Below are 18,184 nucleotides of genomic sequence, written 5' to 3'. Positions count from 1 at the left end.
GAATTGAGGGTACTCTCAATAAAGTAGTATTTTAAAAGACAAGTCACTATTCGCTATTTGCTAGTCGACAGTAGGAAAAGTACCTACGAGTCTCCTTCAAATTGCCACAATGAATTCAACTAATTAGGTCACAGGAGTTTCTCATTCTACTTTCTAATCTTCGTTCCGTACTGAATTACTATAAAAAGCTTAACGTCCTAAATTACAGGCACGTATTTATGGCATAGGAAATGTTATACCTATTACGTCGTCTGGCTCTTAAATGTCTAGGGATTTGTAATGGTTGAAGCTGTCGGTTGGCCTTATTTATTTCACTTTACCACGTACCGAATGTTGGTAAAAATGTTTAGAGTTACTCTTTGCGTGTACATTATATAGTATGGTATCTTCATCAGTACTCAATTGTTACTTTGAGTTATTCTGAGACCCTTTTTCAATATAAGTAGTTATAGAGTCGGGATCATAGACCGAAATTTCCTCTGATTTCCTACCAAAATTAGAAGCTTGAGTAACATAATTGCTTCGATCCTGATTTATTAGACAGTGCACCGATTGGATTACGTCAATACGTTTGCAAGAGTAATTTCTAATCAGATCTTAATTACCCCTGCCTGTTCAATGTTTACAAAGGGTAAATAACGGGGCTGTGTAAAAGTTTTTTCGTGCAGATGCACAATTTCATTCCCGGGGTAAAATTGCCTGCCTCCATTCCGTCTCCCTAACGGTCCAGTATATCCCTCGGTTTTTATTGACCACTGTATCACCGGTCCAATGTTTTATTTTAATCGGTTTGGTTTGTATTTAGGACCGCTGGGTTACTCTGTAACACACATTTGTAGTATTTTTACAAGATTCAATTCAAGGTGATACATTAATATAAAAAGACACAACACAAAAAGATATTTTGATAGTGCTCATGTATATAATCTTGGGATCAATTGGTGCACGTAAATTAAAAACTGTTTTTAACGATGCCTTCCGGAATACAATTTGATGTATTATTTTTCCCATAAATAAACAAACCTTTCTAATCCCCTGGATTACTTTGACATACTTTAGATGTCGCAAAAAGACGGGCCTAAACCATTTGTTTTACATCGTCCATTGAAAGTCCGATGTCATATCCGATGCTAAAAGCTTTGTATCAAATAAATATATTCGGTTTTTATTGAAACGTCATAACCAAACAGTTTTTTCCCGAGCTGCAGCCGTAAGTTTTGTTTGCTCAGTTTGTAATTGAAAATATTCTTTCCTCTCTTTTTTAGTTAGGGAAAAACGGAATCAAAAATCTGCGGAAACTGAAACAGACTGAGGTTTTTCAAATTTGCGTGCAGCTGCAGCAGTTAGGCAGACTTCCTGGTACCGTTTTAGAAATTCCAACTGTTGATAAAACGAAAAGAAAGCTTTATCAGAATTGAAAAAGACTATTACATTTTCGTGCTATATCGAGTCAATTCGTAAGCAAGAGTCCATTTCATATATTTATTTTCTTCAATATGTTCCGTCTTAATTTACAGAACTTACCAAAGGTATACATTGATTGAAATTAAGATTACCCAAGTTTATTCGATAATACAATTGTTAGAACACAAAGTTTGCTAACAAACTTTTTTCTTTGGGTATTACTCGTACCTTTATTCTATTCTTTGGAACTGGTTTAATATTTAAAGTTTCTTCGATATTACTAGGCAATCCTTTACCCTGTATCAGCCGAAAACAACCATACAGTCCAAAAATAAGATAGGCAAGTTTCTAAAACAATTTCTTTCTTGCTGCTGTATTGATTTTATTTGTTATCCGTATATTCCCTACCGTAACTATTCGCTCCTGCAGAGAAACTTCGTTCTGCCTTGTGATTAGTATTCTGGGAAGTTGTCCGCTAAAACTATTATTCATTAGGAGCGATGTGCAAATCGTTCCAACTAACTATTTAATACGGCGACTGTTGATTAGAGGAAGTGGAATCTGAATCGAATTGGTTTTATGCTTATTCTGTGGAACCGTGAGTTTTGTGTTGGATTTGCGTCATTTGGTCAACTGCTATTGTGTACGACGAAAAAAGTAAAAGAATACGTAATATATGCATATAAATATTGTTTGTGGCTTTCATTGTTCAGTGTTTTAAGCCCGCCTGAATCTCGTATTGAGCAGATTAGTACATTCAACTGTTGTACCAATATGAGAGTGGGTAATGCTAATTAATTCTAAAAAAAATAAGTGCCAGACTAATAGGGTAAAAAGGGAAACTACATTGGAAAAGAATCGGCCCAAAATATGCGCTAAGTATATCGGAATTCGAATTATGAATCCGCAATGTACATATGTATTCTCAACTTATTTGAAAAGGAACGGTCAATGAATGCGCACATTAAATAATACATAGAAAAACTACTGCGCAATTTCATAATAATATTCTAACGATTTCCCTCGAACAAACGAACGAGGATAACAAGCTGATGACGCGCTACACACAACAATGATCTATTTAAAAATCTGATGAGCACTTCGCCCCATAGATTGGCGTTCACAAACATTGTAAAGAAGTATGGCTACGTATGAATATTCAAGTACTAACACAGTATTGGGAAACAATAACACAAATATTCATTCTTTACACGCCTTCCTCCGTTCAAGAGTGGAAAACATCCTTAGATTATTGATAATCGGGTATAAGGAGTGACTACTTCGCTTCGGTGAGTTTATTTGACGTCATCAAATCTTCAAGCGATGGTGAGACATGTAAATCTTAAATTTTTACGGAACACATTCATATTTTTACTGTTTAACATACCAAGTTACGTCATCTTCATTTAGAAGACTTTTTATGTAAAACGATGTCATTTATTTGCTACAATTTATGGACTTCTCATTTGTTTAAACGGCACGAGATTTATGACCGCATGAGATATATGATAATATTTGCTGCAAACATTATTTTCTTTTGTATCTTTGAAGCTCTTTATTACATGACTGTGCCAGGGATTATTATGTTTCTTCAATAAGTTTTCAACGATGCTTATGTATTCATAGTTTAGCTCCGCTGAGTGCTCAACCAACATCCAATAAAACTTAAAAGTTTATAATAACTTTTAAACCGCTAGGAATCCCTCGAGTGAACCGTGCCTCTAGCGACGGAAGCATAGTTTATTTTATTATAGTTAAGTCAGCGACTGTGCTTTCATGATAAGACGATTATATTTAATATTTTCCCCAAGAGTTTTGCACATTAAAATCAATCGCAAATGTGTATTATTGTCGCAGAGAAATAGGTCAAACGGAGATGTTAATTTTTTGAAGACAGTATAATATAAATTTGCGTTACTGTAGTTTATTAACATTGGTCGTATAGAATAACATGAAAAAATGTGACATCATTTCAGTTAATTGCATTTAGCTGGAAAGAAAACGACAAATATTAGGTACCTATTCAGATATCTTAACTAACTTTGAGAACATCTTCTTTCGGCACTGACATAAATTGTACTAAAACACAACCAAAGTAGAATGTAAAATATTCGTATTCAGATATTACGATCTCGATGACGAGTTAAAATTAATGGGAGTTTAGCTTCAACTGCCTGTTTGTTCATGCGTTAAAAGATAAGCCCAGAATATCCCTATGTGAATCATTTTAAATGTAAGTACTTACTCATACTATTGAAGGTTGTGCAATCGTATATGAATGGTAAATAATCCGCGAAGAAATTTACTGACTGTCTGTCTATTGTTTCGGCGAGTCGACATGAATGGATGCTAAAATTCTGAACATGCTACATTATTTATTGTTCTCACGAATAGCGAAGTGAAGTCTGGTGAACTATACTGTTTATACACGTAAACCAATGTTGCAGTTAGTTGATAAGACTAAAAGTATATACAATAGTCATTAGTTACGCCTTAGAACCTTACTAAGAAAGAACGTAAATCTTGATCACAATTTTAACATAATCGTAAAGCGAAGTTCGATGTTACCAGTTTTCCACGAGATTGTTTATAAAGTTCTATCGTTATAGTAATCCTTTCATAGTGAAAAGGTGCCGCATGAAATAGAGCTGTTATCTAAACATCCTTATTACAGCTACGCCGAACGCTCTTATCGAGAAGTCATTCATTTGCTTCACATACACGTGCGAATTGTTTGCCATTTGTCAAAGGCTTTTGTACTGATTTCCAGTGCATGCGTACTCAAAGAACACAGCCTTAGTGTTGTCTTAATGTATATCTTTGGTTTCTGAACAAAACGGTGGGTGTGTTTTCTATATTTAAATCTGAATATTGTGCTACAATTTTCCGATTACTATTCAATACCTAGGTATCTAAAGTTATATGTAATGCGAGCAATATCATCCACCCAATATCTTTTGTTTCTGGGCTATCAGACAACTTTATTTATTGAAACTTAACATTATTTTTTGTTTTAGTACAGCGCCAATCCTTGGTTTAGACCGTGTAGGAGCCACTAAAGCTATCAATGAAAACGTGTAACATCCGCTCCATACGTTTCAATTTCACACAGATGGGTTTCAACACATCACAGTCGACTGTGCATCAAATCTATCTGTTACGGCTGGAAAACAAAGTGTTAGTTTACACCATTGCCGCAATTGTAGTATGAGCTATTTTAATACGAATTTCACTTGTTCGTAAAAGGTTTACCGATGTCACCTTTTGCTTGACCACTGACCTGTTCCTCTCTGCCAGTTTATACCAAAGCTAACCTGTGACGTCATAAACCCATCGGCAAACTATGCACGAGTTACACCACGTTCGTTACTGAGCTACGGTCTCGTCAATCGACGGTTTAATTAAAGCTGTGAACTACTAACTGTGAAGTATGAATATGAGGTTGCAGTTCGCAGTTTGAGCGCGCTCGCTTGTAAAACTTTCAACATCAAATATTTTGTGACTTGAATTTAGGTTGTTGCAAATTGTTATTATTATTTACAAGCTTCTGCCCGCGACGTCCGCGTGAAAAGATTACCTTTAGTAGAAACTACCCTATGTGTTAATCTGGATTAACAACTATCTGTGAATCGAATTTCATTAAAATACATTCAGTTATTTTTTCGTGAAAGGGTAACAAACACACATACATACATCCATCGTCACAATCTTTCGCATTTGTAATATTAGTAGGATATACAGTATACAGACAGGGGTATGTTGAAAATTGTCCTTTGCTTGTCGTCTCTTTGTTTAGTTTAACCGGTAGGTAATATTGTAATACATTTCTTCAAGGATCAAGAAATGAAATACTCATATTTACATTGCTGTATTTGTAATTAACCATACGAAACTCCCACTCGTCATGCATTTGAATGCAAGCCATGTGCACAATGTTCTCACTCCTAATTAATCAACGTATGTACATACATATGTGTAGATATATGACGCACATAGTTAATTCAAATTAGTATGATCTCTCTTAGTATCTCCTCAAAACAAAATACCCTTGTTTTTCTCAAGATATATTTCTTTTTCTTACAAATGTGACAGCTTGTTTTAGGACCCGTTTTCCACACCTGTTTTAGTTTCCTTTCTATGTTTACCTGCCACGTGATATGTGAACGATCATTTGTTAGCTGACATTTTGTTTTTATTCTTTTTTATTTTGTAAATCCTAACAACACCTACAGTGAAACTTCTATTGTTTGCCGCCGCGGTTCGTTAAAAGTTTTGGTAAACGAACATTTTCAACAAAACAATGGGTTTGAGATTGTTATTATTTTTTATATCAACCACCACTCGGGGCAGGATTATTGACATAAAAAAACTATATATACCTTTAACCAGTGCTCATCTATATAATACAATACGTCTGCTTAGAATACTTCAAGTTTGTACACATTATACATTTTCTTGTGGCCTATACCTACATAATGTTTCAAATTACACACATTTAGAACATGCGCAGTTATATTTTAACTTCTAGTTTCTTTGTTATGATTTACAAAAGAAATATTATTGTAACGTCAAGCGTAAACTAAATTATTTACCTACATATTTGCAGCCACAAGCTGTTATGTAGACGAAAATTTACCTAGCAATATATTAAAACTTCCTTATGAATAATGCAATGCGTTCTTTTCAATTTTGTTGTTGTGGTCAGAGCATTTTATTTTACGGAAGCAGGCACATGTTACTTTTACGAGATGTCTGCGGCAAATGTAAGGTTTGCCTTCAAGGGAAAGGTTGGGACACGCATTTTTCGCCTTTATTCTCTCATATACTTGGTGTATGAGAGCTCACGAAGATTGGAGGGACTTACATTTAGTACCACAACAATATTTGGGGAACTCTGTACGGCGAATTTTATGGACACTTTATTGCGGCAACAAAAATAGGCTTATGGCTAATTACGATTTGCCAAATGGTTTTGTGCGAGAGAAATGTGGGTGTAATAGAATTATGAATGCTGTGTTTATTGTTTATAGGCAGTTTATTTGAGGGTACGTTTTGTTATGGTTTAATCCGTAAACTTACTGCGTTTGTGAGCCATTATTTCGATTTTGTTATTAATGTGTCAGTAGATTCTGTAACTGTGTCAGCCACAGCTTTCCTGTATTTATTAATATATTCTAATAATAAATGTACTTAGCGACTTATTTTAAGAAAACAGAAATGGATGCAGTTACAATTTACCTGTTGCGTCATGCAAAGTAATTGTTATAAATTACTTGGCACTCATTATTCTAACATATGTATATGTACCTAATTTGCTATGTCGATATATTTTTTTTTTTATAAAAGAACAATTAGAAACTCTATATGTAACTTAGTGCACATATTACTAAACGACTAAACGGGTCTTAAACACGGTAAGAATTTCTTATCCAGCGTTATTAATAGTACAGTTTAATTTAAAAACAAGATAAACATAGATTTTTTTCCCAGAAAATCGTTTGATCTTCTTAATTAAATGCGACTTTTTCCTGTAAACCTGCTGCACTTGATACTTCACTTCAGTTTACTCTAAGCAATCGTATTACTCTTAACATGTCATTGATAAGAACTTACATTGCGAATACGTGACTGCAGTCAGATATTTTGTACCATTTATAGCCTGGTTTTGCAGAATCGAAAGGATTTGAAGAATATTTGTGAAATTGATTACGGTTGGTACTGAATTTGAAGGAATAATACTAATATTTTAAAGTTGTGATTAGTACCGCTACCAACTTAACCAGACGTTTAAATCGTTTGTCTAGTATACATCGCTGAAACGATGGGATTTGATTAGTACCTAGTCTGTGAAATAATACGGAAAACAAAAATAAATTGCGTAAAAAGGGTCACGACTTTGTTTCTGAACTGATTTCTCCAATCGCGTCCTCACAGGCCCACAAAAGTGTTTTACGCAAAATCATGTATTTGATAGGAACACAAGTTTTCACAAAATATCCTACATGTAAAAGGTCTTATCCATAGTTGGTGAAGAACTAAAGCGTTTTAGAACGAGACCTTATTAAAACTGCATAATCTTGTGCCAATATTACATAAGTGTATTCAAGTTTCGAGTTCGTATTCCCAAGTCTGGCAACTAATCATTTATTAATACTTACAGTTCGACAAGTTGGAAAGTAGTACACAACTATTGAACATATTTGAGAACCCGAGCGAGTAAATATTTTGGCAGTTTCCCGTCAATTCGCTATGTTCACAGTGCGTTTAATTTCCCGTCCGCTCCCAAAAGCGAAATAGCTCGAATACTCAAACAAAATAAACGACATTCTCGTAAGTTTACACACAATCTGCAATGATTCATACAAGATAAAAAATGTTATGTTTACTCAAGTACTTACTCATTTTATAGCCTATTCAGTGTCTGAGTTAGTTTCATTTATTCAGGAGTTCAGGATCCACTAAGTAACTACTAAATATTAGCTTAGAAAAATATTAAAAATTGGACTAGTTTTAAACAACTTCTTTAAGCTACATATTTAGCATTGAACTTGTAAAATTGAAGGCAAATGAGTTTTTGGAGTGATTGCATTTGAAATAGGGTACATAAGCTTTGGATAAAGTAAATATCCATCCCGGTAAAGATAGATAGATAAGAGAAATATGCCGAAATGGGCCATGTTCAAACCAGTTGTGATACTGTCATTATTATTTCAGATTTATATATCCTTTAGCACTTGACACCTCAATAGTTGAAGTTCCATTGCAACCTACGTAGAGATTAAACTATAAAACTGTCGAGAGACGATGTTTTAACTACAAAATATTGGAAGTACATACTACATACTACAATTAATAACTAACTAACTAACCCCATTTGAGTACCGGTTGCTTGAATAAAGAAATATTTATTATTAGGTATTATTATTTCGGCCCGGTTTCACCACTTCCGGATAACTATCAGATGAAGTTTTTATATCGTGTTAATTAATTTGCTGCGACAGTGCACTTATTTCAAAAGTGTGAATTGGACCCTCACTATAAAGAAAGTAAGTATTCTTTAGTTTTACTAAAACTAATTGTGTTGTCGATAGTCGATTGAAGTACAGAATCGCGCTACTGCCAGTTTCTAAGTATTGTGCTTTTACTACCTCGCTAATCTGATTCGCGAAGTAGGTGCTATACTGCATTGAAAAATCCGCATGAATGTCGTAAAAACTCATATTAACGAATTTTTTAGCACACTCCTCCCGCTCACAAAATATTATTATCATGGGAACAGATGGAAACGGCCCAACTTTCACGTTTATTGTAAAATTTTATGGATGCATCAAAGAATATGTGGTGAGAATTAAACCACCTGAACTTTTTCATGATCTTTTTTATTTTCCCACTGTTAAAAAAGTTTTTTAATCATAATTGGTTAATGTAGTTTTATATATCAGTAGGTAATAATTATGAATCGATGATAAGAAAGAAAAGACTATAGATAGTTTAAAACTTGCTTGTTGGACGCCAATGTAATCTGCACTAAAAATTCTTATTTCTTACTTATATGAATGAACGTTTCCATTTTTTTTTTTTTATTAAGTATAAGTGTGAAGCCGTTACCCTAACATTTGAGTCCTAAACCGTAATTGAAATGGAAAAACGTTCATTAACGAGGAATGCTACTTCAACACCACTCAATATAATTTGAGTGAAAAGGGTTTAAGATGGTCCCCATTTCTCTGTGACCTTTACGTCTGTTTACATACCAGTAAGCTGTACAAATTCGTAAAATATTTAAGGGACAGTAAAAAGGAATAAACTTTTGGTGAACTAACGACATTTAGATAAGAGGTATTTTTATTTTTTTTATACTTTAGTTCTTACTTCTGCAACTGGTGTCAGTCTCTCAGTCAGATTATTTTTACGTATATGACGACACCTTAAAAATAAATGAATACATAACCCGAAACAATTATTTATTCACCATAAAGAATGTTTCAGGGTACGCTGCGCTGAGGAAATCTTTAAAAAAAGTGTTAGGAAATGTACGGTACATTTCCTAACATTTTTTTTAAAGTTATTTTTTATTTTAAATATATTTTATCCACCTTGCTGTACATGGTACATATACCATTCACAGTTACTTACATGTCAATTCAAAGAAATAGAAAAATATAGGCCAAGTGAAAATGTCTTTGTCTCACCTAATGCTCCTATTTCTCTTTTGATTAAGTTCGATGCGGGCGAACATTTAGTGGGCTCCTTATTTTTCTTAATATTTGTCTTGGCAACCCTGACCTCTTAGACAGCTAACATTAGTGACAGTTGTAATAGGAAATGGGATACTCTATTTCTAGGTTTATTTCGACCAAAAACATTGCCGTCTCGATATTTCATGTATTATAGTTCTTTTTGCATCATTCATCGTTATCGAATGGCCGCAGTAATATCTGAGAATTTTTATGCTGAAAATACATATCCAGGGTACTTAGGTAGTAGAAGTATGTTTGACCTCGGATATTCAAACTATTCACATTTAAAACTTCGTAACAATCGGTTCAGTCGCTTAGCTGTAAAAGCGGATCGGAGCTATTAAAATATTAGTTTGCATAATATCAATATCTGCTACAAAAATACAGGTTTATTAATATGCCACAAAAATAGACTAAAATTTTGTAAGAAAGATAACTTTTTAGGTCAAGAGGGTCCTTTAAAGCCAGTTCTATATAAAGACACAAAGATGTACTGACGGCACTCGTTTGCTTTGAAACTAAGTTGGTAATTACCAAAGAACTGTTTCGGTCAAGTCTAATAAACTTAGTGGAGTTCCGAGCAACCCAATTAAAGCCGGCTGTCTTACAAATGTTTTGGCCCTTTTTACTAACGAGACCTCGGTTTTACTATCTAACTTTGTGATCTTTTTTGAAAGCAAACTGAATACAAATTGTTCGTGGATGAGAAAAATCATTACACGTATAGAAATAATGTAATCATATCAAAGGAGATCTTCTCTTTTGTTAGAGGCTTAGCCGATAGATACGAATCCTTCATTACACGACCTTTGTGTAAAGCCTACCGGGAACGGATCACTCTCCTTTTATTAGATTAAAAATGGGTTATTATCTTTGCCCTTGTATTATATTTTTTAAACTATAATACTACTGGCTGATCCGCAAGACTTTATACACGTGTAATAAAACGTTTTCCGGGCCGATTTTTAAAAAATCAAATCAATGTTGGACTCCGCGCGTCTAATATCTCAAAATTATATTTCATCTAAGTCAGTTTAGTAGTTTAGTTCTGAAATCGTAATTGATAGAAAAACATCAGTAAAATTGGGAATGAAACTTCCTGCTCGAGTGGAGCTCGGTGGGTAAGCAGTACCAGATACCTACTGCTAAGCTCTTTACTTGTACATCAATTTTTATTTTAGTTATCAATTTTTTTTCTCAAGTCATACAGTAATGATAAAATAAGACAGTAGCTTTATTCTTAACTACTATGGACAACAGCTAGCTATTGAGAAAATTTGTATGAAAATCTGATCAGCGCCTCTAACGAGCGTCGTAGGAACTATTTTGGCAGCACATTTTAAATGTCAAACTTTCGATACTCGACAGTACGAACGGAAGAGACTCGCGCTACCGTATAATAAATATAAAACAGTAATCAGCAATGGAGATCTGACCAATGTTATTCTACAGAAATGTCGGTTAGCTATAGATTATCTATCCGTGCTACCCCTATCATCAATCCACTTCGGATTGATGGAAAGGCAGGGTAAGTTCGGATCAATGTTCATTTAGAGGAAGTAATCGAGATTGATCGTTATCAATCCAAAGCTATCATGAAATGAGGTGCAAGTATCATATTTCTAAACCATGTACAAGTAAGTCCATATACTACATCTGGTAACAATAAGTTTCTCAGGTTCGATTTTCGACTCAAAAGAAGTAGTGTAGGCTTTGGATAATATTTTTTTATTTACCAACAAAAGATGTATAAAGACGGATATAATAGCCAAGGCATTCTCTAGCAAGCAAACGTGCAAAATGTCCTAAAAATAAATAAATAGTGATGCTATTATTACATAGATGACGGAACATAAATGTTAACCACGAATTGTGACCATTCTGCTCATACTTTTGAATACATAACATACGTGATGTTATAAAATAATCATATCTATCTATCTTCCTTTAAAATACCAATAAAAGCGCAACGTGCCGTTGCATATTGCAATACTTAACTAGGGCACTTTCATGCTACATTAACTTTTAATACTCGGAATCATTTTCATGATTATATTCGACCTTTTAATGTAAATTGTACCAGCAACTGGCAACTGCGCGCGGTGTCCCCCGCTTCTGCTTATTAGTAAAACCTATTGCTTATTAGTCATAGCGTGATGTTCTAAAGCCTATAATTTTCTCACCAAATAGTTAGAATATTTAATAAAAAATGGATCAGTAGTTCCTGAGTCTAGCGAGTTCAAACAAACAAACTCTTCAGCTTTTATTTTTAGCATAGATTTTGCGTGGTAGTTCCACCAGTAAATGTAACTTTTCACTATAATCCCACGTAATGATTCCAGACGTTACTAATTCAATCTAAGGTTCCTTCATTATGACCGCCTTAACACAATTAACTGTGAGGCCAATGCTTTTACTCGGATTAAAAAATAATCTACACAGAAGTACTTAACGGGTATTACTTCCATTGAATTGGACAATTTCCCCGTATTACTCGTCTACTCTGCAAATTGGTCGTCAAACGAGTTGCTAAATTATGTATTTAAACTGGGAGTAAAATAAAATGACGAGTGACGTTAAAGTTTGGAAAGCGATGCCATTTTATTTTATTTAGTGTATACCCTTTGTACGGGATCCTATTACTGAGTTTCCGCTGTCTATCTGTCTCCAAGCTGTATCTCATGAAACGTGATAGTTTAAATTTTCAGAAAATAGTGTATTTCTTTTGCTGTTTCAACAAAAAAATACTAAAAGAAATTGTATACAATAAATTTCATCTCTCGTCTATACACAGACATGATCTTCTTGCGGTTTTTTAAACAATTTTACGATCCTGCTCCTGCGATCGCGACTCCAACTCGTTGGCTGTTTTTTTAACAGCAAAGTTTAAACAAGTTAGAATAAATAGAGGAAAACAAAAGGACAGTAAAGTGTGACTGTATTTCTCCGAGTCTCGTTAAGTCTGTCAAAAGCCGGTAAACTTTCAACTAAAACAAATTAATGGTGTTGGGAGAACTGACAGTTTCAGCCAGCCATTGTTAAGCTCTTGGATGCAGTTGGAGCTTTAATTAGTTTACGTTTAGAATGTTGTTTTAATGAAGAAGTGATGTATAGTAACATTAGAACAGTTTTCTGAATCTTATCTAAAAAAATAAAAATAAAATAGCGAAGGCAGAACAGTCAGGCTGACCTACGCATAATTTCAAATTATTTGCTAAATATGTTTCTTTTAAGAAAGGTCGAATGTATTCATTTATATACAAAAAAATAAAATAAACAAGTATTTCTAAAACACGAATTCTTGTAATTCGCCGAAAGACGGAACGAAATTTCCCAAAGCCTATTGTAACAATATCTTTTTTCCTTTTCATATTCCCAGATGTAGCTATTGGCTTCTAAGAAAAAATATACTGTCTCAAAAAAGGCCACAAAGATGTTTCGTAAGATAATCTAAACGGACCGAAGTGTCGAGACGATAGATAATAATTTCACTTTCAAAAGTCGACCTTTTATCTTTTTTTTTTTCTGAAAATAGAAGCTAAAGTAATCTTTAATGTTAAGTGCCATCTACGAAAAAGATTTGCTTGAGTGCGTAATAGTGTGTATGGTTTTAATTTTTAATATAAAAATAATGTCCAATCAGGACTTCGCTTTCGTATTTATATAGCCTTAAGGTTTGATTGTCTTTCTGAATAATTAATATAGTTAAGACAGTTTTTTTTCTATAACTTCATATAACTTTTCATGTTTCCTCTAAATCAACAACTCTGCATTACCTCTTTTTGGCACCATAAACTTATGCAGACTAATTGTGTACTCTTTTCTTTTAAACCTTTTGTGTTTTTTTATTTCTCGATATCGCTCCAAAAATCAATTATATTCCATTTTAAAAAGTAACAAATCCTCTGTTTGTTAGAAAATTTCGTTCATGACTATTCTCTATGTAAGGCCATGCATAAGATCTCTTTTAATTACGAGTGAGGTAAATTTACATGTTAGTGCATAATGCATAAGCCATATTGATATTTTATGATAGAACCATCAAGATTTATAGTTACTTTATTCTTTATCAAGTTTCAATATAAATTAATTTATTCTAATGGTTATGGTTTTAATTACTGTGACTCTTGTTGGTCACGTAGTTGCATATTAAATATACCACTCTACCATTTAACAAAGCTATATGTAGGAGAGAGGTTAAATCGGTTTAGCGCTTTCGGAGATTAGATCAGAGCAGAATTTTTCCGTCCTATAGATAGGACTTAAATTTAAAATCAAATAGATTTTTACGATAAAACATTACAGCAGTTATTAAGAATATGTATGCATTGTATAGTTACTACACGGCGTCTTGATATGTTTTGTGTTTCGGTGATTTAAACTCGCAAAATAAATTTAAAGCACTATTCAATTTCTTTTAATTAAGTTTTTCTTCTTTGTCCTATTCAAACAACTATAAGATAAAAATAAGTTCAAAGTATCTAATCTTTACCAAATTAGGTCTTGCAGTCAATGCGAAATAGTTTAAGTAAAATAACTTTTAGAACTATTTTTCAATGATATACAACCAGCTACGCCATCTAGCGATATTCATGGCTACTAATTCGAATCTGCGTAGGCAACCAGACTGGACTGAAGGTCGACTCTACGGTGTTGTCACGTACATTTTAGTTGTAGCTAATGCCAACAGATGTCGTTAGATGTACCATTACTCCAAACAGTGAACAAATTAATGACTTCCTGATTCTCTTTCTGATCGAATTTATTTGGATTTAGAAATAAGATTTTTTATAATTAATTCTTCTGATAAAACTGAAATTTCCAGTGACCTTATTTTTTAAGCTCCAATAACTCCAAATTTGGTGGAGTTCTCTGATATGATAATCTTTACAGCGGATAAGTTTACAAAGAACTTTAAGCGCCGTCAATCATACTGACAATCGTCCAAGGTGTAGTTTACTGATGACTATCCAATTTGTGATGCATACTGGTAAACACCTTTTTAGGAAGCTGCATCGAAATCCTAGCAGATTTAACCATAAACATAAACGTGCATAGCCAGCGCTATAAAGTTATGTTTAAGTTGTCCCTAAGCATGTTATTACAATATGTTTCTTTTTGTTCAAGGTGACGGCTTCAAGCTGGCATCGTCGGGCTCAGGCAGCCCGGCGCCGCCGCCGGTGCAGTGGCGAATGCGGAGAAAGCCAGGTGACCCCTTCAATATTGTCTTTAGAAGTCTACTTCGAGACAAAGGTGAAATATTTTTTTATAGGGGAAGGACCACGCGGTCCTGAGCCGTCATCCGCTTCGCCTTAATGCAATATTTCCAAATAAATTTTCTTTACTGCTTTATTATTAAAGTTATATTCGCAGAACGCTTGCTTTAATTGTTTTCAAATTGGCCTGTTCTTTCCATGGTAATGGTCGTCGTCTTATAAATCTCTTTTAGCTTATACTTTCTTCTAGAAACATGATGAAATAAAAAGTTATTGGTTTCCCCCTATATTGTAGAAAAGGAAGTTAAACCAAAAACAAGTTGCTACCTCTTGTACTTTAGTATTTCTAATACATTCCGTACATTTATAGCGCAGAGATAAATGTAACAGCTTATTTTCGACCCATTTTCCCGCTCCGTTTACATTAGCGATGAATCATAACGCATCAAGAGCGGTATTGAACTCAACAACTGTGATTGGTAAATATTTACACAGCCCAAATATAAATCGTTGTGTAAACAAACTAAAAATGTTCGACATAGATATTGTTAGCTTTGAATTACTTCCTATGATTTTTTTAATGGAAAAAGCATTTATAAAAGTTTGGACGTCTGGACAGATCGGTCTGTGTCATTCGTTAATCAATCAAGTGGGAGATGGAACGTCTTTCTATGAGTTGTAATGAAACTTCAATTCGCATTATTTCTTCGTTTAAGTGAAAAAACAGGAAGATATAGATTCTAAAGAAAGTACTCATGTACCTATTGTGTTAGTAAGGTATTCCTGAAATTGCTATATTGCGAACAAGTAATGTATTAAAACATTTTAAAAGTGAATCATACAAATCTATAAATATTTATGAAGAATTTTCTCGCATATTATTATAAACTTTTACTAAAAGCTTGCAATTGCGCTATCACTAACACGAACGTATGGTAATTATGATAAAGCGTAAGATTTTTGTTTGTTTGAACTTGATAATTTCTGCAACAAAGTGGTATTGCAAAAAAGGTTTGTCCATCGTAGCCATATTTATAAGACTCTAGGCAGGGTAAAGACTATTAAAAGTCATGCTAAGTCCTAAAACGCTAGTAGGGTTTTAAGGCGCAGCTGTAATGTTCGTACGAAAAGACATTATAACAATATTTTTTAACAATGTACTTGATAAGTAAAACAGCCCGTAATTTATATGAATATCATATCGTGTAATTAATAAAGAATTAAGTCCTCAACCCGCACTTGGCCATCGTGCCTCAAGGCCTAACCCCTACATCATTCGGGAGGAGACCCTTGCCCAGAAGTGAGACAATCACGAGTAAAAAATTCGAAAGAAAAGCATAGATATTACTTTTATAAAACAAGTATGTACCTGAACATAACGTTAACCTTTTCTATGCTGTAAAACTGATTCATTTTATGATTCCCGTGAAACGATGATGTGATAAATATGGTCGTAAAGAAACGTAACGATTTCCTCGAGAACTGTTTCATGATACATAAAACCCCTTATTTATTGTACAAGATTATTATGCGATTTGATCACTGGGATGCACCTAAAATATGTAGTTCAGATGTTGTTGTATATGTTATTTGACAAGCAATACAATGATTAGAATTCTTAGACAATTCATTGATATTATGTTACTGGGTGCAAAAGAGCGTAAGAGACTAAAGAAACACACTGAAATCAAAATTATGGTCCTTACCGCTAATTTAATTATGGTTTCCCTGGTTTCTCTTTGGCCTGGCTTAAAAACACACATGCATTTTTCTTTAAGAGTACACGTTTTCTTAAAAAAATGTTTTGATTCATCCTATTTTAGAATTCTTTTTTTATTCTAATCTGCATTCTGATATGCCAATAGCGGGAGCCAGTTATTAAAAGAAAATCTTTCAACGCGAAAGCAGCGAGATAAATTAGTTAAGTATTATATATTGTAGTAACTACACTTAGTTAATTGCTTCTTCGTCATCAAGATTCCCTTTGGTCAGGTTTTCATTATTTTCCAAATTGATCTTGGGCTGCTAGTGACCAGTACTCACTGAGCCAACATAAAAGCAATATTCTGGATCGATAGTCAAACCAATTTGAAAGAGTATTTCCACGAACAATGCATAGGGCAATCAACGTGGTAAACTTGTTAACTGATGGTGATATTAATTGCTTATGTTAACGTACCCTTTTAATCTCCAATAACCGCAAATGGCCGTCGTATCTAGAAGATAACATCTCTTAATTATATTTGATGTTTTCCCTCAAGGCCGTCACGTGGTATGTATGATACTGTAAGAACCTAATGTTGGTTAATTTCCTTTTTACGTCATCGGTTATTTTCGATGTTCCTAATTTGTAAATAACCGGGAACTTGACGGGCCTCGTAACGAATTTATTTGTGAAGAACACGGATTAAGGCAGGTTTTCAGTTGGCAAAACCATTTAAAATTAAAGCCTGGTGTTCTATGAACTTATTTAAAAACCACTATGAACATTTACAGAATCGAAATGGTATTGAATTATCTTGGTAATATTGGATACCAACTTAGGAGAAGACAATGGTACTTAAGTATGTGAATGTTTACTTGAGATATGAAATATAGAAATTCTATCTAAATTATCATTTGAAAAGAGCCATTATAGTTGTATAAACCCTTAACGTAATTTGCAGCGAACGAAATTCTGTTATCAAACTATAAGCAACAAACCGTTTGCTAAATAGGAACGCGCTGTAAAATATCTCCGTCGCAATTTAATTACTTGTCGCTCCACTTCATATTGTAAGTCACTTGAATTATTTGGATTCTGGAAGCTGAAATTGAAATTTATTTTTAATTCCAACGTCGAAGTTCCTTGCGACGTCTACTGAACAACGCAAGGAAGAGTGTCCTGTCTCTTGACCTAAACCTATCTCTTTCTATTAGTATCAACAAACTCTGATCTCTCGCTTACACTTATAGAAGCCGAGTGTTATTTGCCACAAAGTATATACTGCTTAGGTTTAATTTTTAAAAGCAGAGTCTGCATGGGCCGGAGCCGCGGATTATGTTAAATATGAAAGAGAAGACAGGAAATGCCTTTTGAAGACCTGCAGTAAGTCTCTGCATAATTAGGTTCTTTCTTTTGAAAAACATTCCTTCATATTTTGCTCTCGTGAGTTGAAAAATTACTTTTAAACTTTTCATTGCATAGCTATTAACTCGTAGACCTTAGAGGTCGCTTGAAACGTGATTGTGGTTTGTTTGAGATTTAATGTTTATAAGCATTTAAGGGTTTCGAACGCATCGTAGCCGAACGTGTCAAGCAAACCAACCTATCCGACTAAACTT

At 33.9% G+C, this 18,184-nt stretch overlaps 1 protein-coding gene across 5 annotated transcripts in view; it reads left to right on the top strand.

Annotated features, from left to right (window-relative positions):
• Positions 1 to 18,184, top strand: part of LOC142979590 (dual 3',5'-cyclic-AMP and -GMP phosphodiesterase 11-like) — a 217,211-nt gene that overhangs the window by 47,903 nt on the left and 151,124 nt on the right. For 2 of the 5 annotated variants that reach the window (XM_076124611.1, XM_076124609.1), the window contains exon 2: positions 14,772 to 14,852. In XM_076124611.1, coding sequence (XP_075980726.1) covers positions 14,837 to 14,852 — 16 coding nt within the window. In that variant the 5' untranslated portion in view covers positions 14,772 to 14,836. Of the gene's footprint in view, positions 1 to 14,771; positions 14,898 to 18,184 lie in introns of those variants that run through there. The other 3 variants (XM_076124607.1, XM_076124606.1, XM_076124604.1) reach the window with 2 other exon arrangements.

The sequence above is a fragment of the Anticarsia gemmatalis genome, chromosome 16 (genome assembly GCF_050436995.1).
Source record: "Anticarsia gemmatalis isolate Benzon Research Colony breed Stoneville strain chromosome 16, ilAntGemm2 primary, whole genome shotgun sequence".
NCBI classification, from domain to species: domain Eukaryota; kingdom Metazoa; phylum Arthropoda; class Insecta; order Lepidoptera; family Erebidae; genus Anticarsia; species Anticarsia gemmatalis.
The sequence above is the reverse complement of the archived record's forward strand: the minus strand, read 5'-3'. Positions and strand labels throughout refer to the sequence as shown.